This window comes from Diabrotica virgifera, chromosome 4 (genome assembly GCF_917563875.1).
Source record: "Diabrotica virgifera virgifera chromosome 4, PGI_DIABVI_V3a".
NCBI lineage: Eukaryota > Metazoa > Arthropoda > Insecta > Coleoptera > Chrysomelidae > Diabrotica > Diabrotica virgifera.
Genome location: NC_065446.1, coordinates 180,267,488 through 180,273,487, shown reverse-complemented (window position 1 = coordinate 180,273,487; position 6,000 = coordinate 180,267,488). Strand labels below are relative to the sequence as shown.

Sequence of the window (6,000 nt, the reverse complement as noted above, 5' to 3'; positions counted from 1 at the left end):
AAAATAAATAACTCTCCACGAGATACGGATATATTGACGCCACCCGAAATGGAGATCGCTGATCACGCGATCATCAGGTATATCCAAAGTATCTACTTTAAAAAAGAGATTCTTGAATTGAAAAATGCTAAACTCGTGACCAATAAAGCCATTCGTAAACTCAACCCCTTCCTACAACATAATGATGGGCTGATTCGTGTGGGAGGACGTCTCCGACACGCCCCCATATCGTATAATCAAAAACACCCCATTCTACTTCCTTCTAAATGTCGAGTTGTAGAACTAATCTTGACTCAAGCTCATCATAAGTTATTACATTCAGGCGCGCAAACAGTACTTTCGTATGTCAAAATGAAGTACTGGCCAATTGACGGATTAAGACAGATTAAACGCTTAATTCGTAAGTGTGTAAACTGTTTCCGATTCATGACACCCAATTCTGTTCAACAGATGGCAGATATGCATCCCGATCGTGTACTCCCCACTAGACCCTTCCAAGTCGTCTCAGTGGACTATGGGGGGTTCTTCTTAATTAAGTCCTCACATTTGAGGAAGGCACCGCTTTACAAAGCATACGTAGCCTATTTCATTTGCATGAGCACTAAATGTGTTCATATCGAACTCGTCACAGGATTAAGCGCAGAAGCCTATATTCTTACTCTGAAAAGGTTTATTGCCAGAAGATCCACGCCCAGTATTATTTGGAGCGACAATGCCACAAATTTCCATGGGGCAAAAAATGAAATGCGCGAATTCTATGATTTTTTCTTAAATCAAAATAATTCGGAACAGATTAAGGAATTCTGTACTCAAAACTCCATAACTTTCAAGATGGGTGTTCCCCGCAACCCCCATCAATTCGGCCTCCATGAGGTAGGAATAAAGAGTGTGAAGTATCACCTCTATCGAATTATAGGAAATTCCCACTTCACCTTTGAAGTGTTTAACACAGTATTATGCCAAATCGAGGCTATTCTAAATTCGAGACCCATCACTAGGATGTCGTCTGACGCCAATGACTTCGCTTTCCTATCTCCAGCTCACTTCTTAGTTCAAAGAAGTTTAACCGCGCCCCCTGAACCAAGTGTTTCAGAGATACCTGAAAATAGGTTGAATCTTTTTCAGCGTATTAGTAAAATTCAACAGCAATTTTGGAAATTGTGGAAAAAAGACTATCTTTGCCTCCTGCAGCAAAGAAATAAATGGACCGACCCTACTGACCCTGTCAAGATCGGGGATTTGGTTCTGTTGAAGGAGGATGGTACTCCTCCACTCTTATGGCCAACTGCCAGGGTAATAGATGTATTGCCTGGTAAGGATGGTCTAGTTCGTACTGTCAAGATTCACACTACTCACGGTGATTTTCTTCGTGGTATTACGAAAATCGCTGTGATTCCCCTGGAAGATTAAAATCTATCCCTAGGGGGAAAACTTATCGTTTTCCTCCATTTTATCGTTGTTACCCCTTGTGTATATAAACTCTAATTTCTTCAAACATTTCTTATCGTTGTGCACATCTTTGCCAATCCCCTCTCTTCGAGGTGATATAGGCCATCTCTCTCGCCTGTCGCCCCCGGCAATATGTACAATAAATATATTATACACGGCTCACTAAAATAATTAGTTACGCCCCTGTACTACTGATTACTTAAAATTCAAGTAGTATTTATGTAACCTTTCTGGAAACTCCAGGTTATTGTTGAGACTCGCATTTGAACCCCTCGCCGGGGCAGATCGTCAAAAGCTTCCTAACGAGAATCATCTCTAATCTATCGACGCTCCCGCTATTCGTAAAAAGGCCGCATTTTACCGGCTTTTTTTTGCTATCGTTTTATACCGCTCAGATAATTCAATCTGCTCAGTATTATCGACGATGATTTATTTAGCGTATTAGTGAGTGCCTTACAAATGAACCAAATGGATTATGGAATTCAATCAGAGCTCTGATGTGACACGTCATCAAGGAATAAAACTGTAAGTACTCTACATGTATGTGAACATAACTTATTAGTCGTGATACTGTATGCATTTTGAACCATATACCTCTCGTAGCAAATATTCTTTGTGCCATTTATGCAGATAATACTTTAAATTACATATGAAAAATCGTTATCTACTCTTAACCAGCTTACCTATGGGAATATACTCTATAACCGTACAATAAGTATAGGTTACTATTGTTAAGGATACTTTACGTATTGCCTAAACAGAATCCTTATGCCTAAGTCGTTTTTAGTCTCTCGTCTCTCAATCACTTATTCGTCAACTACCGAGCTAATCGGTCGCGTCTCTCGCTCAACTCTGAAAGTGTTCACGTCTCGTATTTTCCTATCGCATTACACGGTTTTTCACGCGAATCTTCTCTCACTTGTTACTAATCACATGTTTCACTCTTAAATCGCGGTTCACTTTACTGTCAATTGCACATAGCAAATTTATGTATGTTTTTTTGTTGTAGTAAAAACAATAATAATTATTTTGTACGATACTTGTAAATATTAGTGTTTGTGTTAAATAAACTAATTATCTCACACGTATTTTAATCATTTCAACACCGATTTACACCTTGCTTCGACTCGACAAAGAATATCAGAGTCTAATTATATCAACCACTATAGAAGCTGGTTCCCCTCTTGTGTGAAGGACAGGAGATATTCACCAGGTCCTTTTACCACAGGTGAAGCGTCCTACACATAATTTGGTACCCCTGGTGGGACGATTCAAAGAATCGTCTGCATACCCAGAAGCAAGGCTCGCGGTGTTGAAATTGAATCGAATCGTTATCGGCTGTTCCGGTGATCGTATTACCTCTACTTGGACCGTTGCTGTCCCGCTGACCGCCTCCACCTTGGACCGTTGCTGTCCCGCTGATCGACTCCACCTTGGACCGTTGCTGTCCCGCTGATCGCCACCACTTTGGACCCTTGCTGTCCCGCTGACCGTCTCCACCTTGGACCGTTGCTGTCCCGCTGATCGCCTCCACCTTGGACCGTTGCTGTCCCGCTGACCGCCTCTACCTTGGACCGTTGCTGTCCCGCTGATCGCCTCCACCTTGGACCGTTGCTGTCCCGCTGACCGCCTCTACCTTGGACCGTTGCTGTCCCGCTGATCGACTCCACCTTGGACCATTGCTGTCCCGCTGACCGTTTCCACCTTGGACCGTTGCTGTCCCGCTGATCGCCTCCACCTTGGACCGTCGCTGTCCCGCTGACCGCCTCCACCTTGGACCGTTGCTCTCCCGCTGATCGCCTCCACCTTGGACCGTTGCTGTCCCGCTGGCCGCCTCCACCTTTGAACCGTTGCTGTCCCGCTGATCGCCTCCACCTTGGACCGTTGCTGTCCTGCTGACTGCCTCCACCTTGGACCGTTGCTGTCCCGCTGAACGCCTCCACCTTGGTTGGTGTCCCGCTGACCGCCTCCACCTTGGACCGTTGCGGTTCCGCTGATCGACCCCACCTTGCACCATTGCTCTCACGCTGATTGCCATCCAACTTGGACCGTCGCTGTCCCGCTGACCGCCTCCACCTTGGACCGTTTGCTGTCCCGCTGACCGCCTCCAACTTGGACCGTTGCTGTCCCGCTGATCGCCTCCACCTCGGCCTGGTGCTGCTCCCGCTGCCCGCCGCCACGCTGACACCGTCCCATTCTTCAAGAACAACGCTTTCTTGACGCATACTAAGGTAACATCGCAATAATAAAAAACTTTATGAACTTTTATTTTATTTCCTTAAATATTACTCCACATTTTATCATTAACTCAATAAGTTTGTGTACGCATGTGTTTTTAAAGGACAATTTATTTGTTTACTCTTTATTTTTTATATATATCTGCTCATCTCCTTTTTAAATATTTTGCATAATTTTTATTTCTTTTTACACTACATACTCACTATATTTTCAACCACGATCTCTCTTTGTGTACCGTTAAAATCACAATATTTACAGATTGTCACTGGACAATCAATATTTTAATTTTTTAAATTTTATATATTTTAATTATGGACGCACTGAAGAGGGAGATTGGTACATGCAAATCATCATTTGAACGAAATGTAAACTGGATAAGCAATTTTCTCGAAAGTCAAACTGATACATTTGAACTTAGTCACAGAAGAACGCACTTAATTAATGCATTTAATAATTATAATGACATTTGTAATAAGATAGACACTCACAAGAATGCTGATTTGCACACAGAAAATAGAGAAGAAGTTGAAAATAAATACTTCTCTGCTATGTCTCGAATTGACGGTAAATTGGCGCAATTTTCGAAAGTTAATTCTTCTTCTTCGGTACCTTCTCAGTATCAACACGGTAATCATGGTAATTCCAACGTACGCCTCCCCCCTGTTTCTGTTCCAATATATCATGGCGAGCCCAGTAAATGGGTCTCATTTTACCAATTGTTTTCCTCCATTATAAAGGATAATCAAACACTCACCAAAGCTCAAAAGCTAATTTATTTGAAATCTTCCCTCCGCGGAGAACCCTTAAATTTAATTGATTCGCTTGACGTAACTAACGAAAACTTTGATCTCGCTATTGACATACTCGAAAAGAAGTACGACAACAGTCTTGCTATTATCAATTCTCACATCAATCTTATCATAGATTTCCCTACACTCACAATGAGCAATTATCGGTCACTAAGTGATTTTACAAACGATTTAAAAAGAAATATTGACTCCTTAAAGGCTCTACAAGTTCCCGTCGAATCGTGGGATTATCTCTTAATTAATTTAATAACAAGAAAGCTCGATTTTGCCACCAAACGGTATTATGGGGAAAGAAGAGATCGAAATTGCACTCCCTCAACTGTCGAACTCTTTGATATCCTCAATGAACGCTGCAACATTCTCGCAGACTTCACCAATATCCCTGAAACAAAAAGGGACAAACCACATGCTAAATCTCACGCCACTGCTCTTCTCTCAAATACCTCTCCACCTCTCTCCCCTAGTAATAACATCAAATGCAATTACTGTAATAATTCAGCGCACAAGATATATTCATGTAGGCAATTTGCTGCCCTCTCTCACTCAGAAAAATATAATTTTTTAAAATCGCGACACATGTGCTCTAATTGTCTTGGTACAAAACACACTTATGCTCAGTGTACTTCTCGCGGTTGTTTTATTTGTTCTAAAAACCATCACACCCTTCTGCACCAAAACTCATATGCAGAAAACACTAAACGTACTCGTTCTTCTCACGCTTCTCACCCCGAAGAGAATCGCAATGCAAGCACAGATGTAAATTCTGCTAGATTTACGCCCTATGCACAAACCGATCAACAGAATAGTAACATAAATACACGTTATAATGCTTCTCGTTTTAATAATGATGCAAATTCGCAAGCACAAGTTGCTGATGCTCGCAGTCTCTCACACCTCACCACAAATGTCATAAATTCCACTAACTCACTCCACGCAAATATTGCTCAGCCATCTTATTTTAATGACTCCCAAGAAGATGAATGTAACCCTAACGTAGCTCTAACCGTCACAAATAAACCTTTTACACACTCTTCGACTCTTTTACCCACCGCTCAAGTAATTTTAATTGACAAATCTGGAAATGCCATATTTGCTAAGGCAATCCTTGACTCTGGTAGTCAAAATTCTTTTATAACGGAAAATCTCGCTAATAAAATTAATCCCGAAATTTCTCGCAATGAACTACAAGTTTGTGGCATTGCCCAAAGTTCTCTCACTTCGAAATCAATGGCAAAAATCATGCTTTACACACCTGGTTTCGAACGTAATGTCAATTTAAACTGTGCAATACTTCCAAAGATTTCTTGCCAGCTACCGCAATTAGATATCAACCCTGATCTTCTTAAAATTCCAAAAGATCTCAGCCTGGCTGATAAATATTTTTATATGGAATCAAATATTGAAATTCTGATAGGAGCAGATGCTTACTACGAAATCCTCTTACCGGGTATCGTAAAATTAGGAAAAAATCTACCCACACTCTTCAATACAATATTTGGATGGG

The 6,000-nt window shown here is 41.4% G+C and overlaps 2 protein-coding genes across 6 annotated transcripts in view; both read right to left on the bottom strand.

Annotated features, from left to right (window-relative positions):
• Positions 1–2,215: 2,215 nt before the first annotated feature.
• On the bottom strand, positions 2,216–3,676 carry LOC126883272 (uncharacterized). Of its 5 annotated transcripts, XM_050648606.1 has the most exons (3): positions 3,120–3,676; positions 2,882–3,051; positions 2,216–2,813 (listed from the first exon to the last, which is right to left on the bottom strand). In XM_050648606.1, exons 1-3 carry the CDS (start codon positions 3,672–3,674, stop codon positions 2,669–2,671), a joined length of 870 nt encoding a protein of 289 aa, XP_050504563.1. In that variant the 5' UTR covers positions 3,675–3,676; the 3' UTR covers positions 2,216–2,668. The 5 variants fall into 5 exon arrangements, with proteins under 5 accessions (XP_050504563.1, XP_050504559.1, XP_050504561.1 ...); XM_050648602.1 differs by having other exon boundaries at positions 2,882–3,676; XM_050648604.1 differs by having other exon boundaries at positions 2,216–2,847; positions 2,984–3,676.
• A 1,101-nt stretch (positions 3,677–4,777) lies between these two features.
• LOC126883755 (uncharacterized) overlaps positions 4,778–6,000 on the bottom strand; it is a 56,623-nt gene continuing 55,400 nt past the window's right edge. Inside the window, exon 2 of the mRNA XM_050649419.1 lies at positions 4,778–4,878. Coding sequence (XP_050505376.1) covers positions 4,778–4,878 — 101 coding nt within the window. The remainder of the gene's footprint in view (positions 4,879–6,000) is intronic.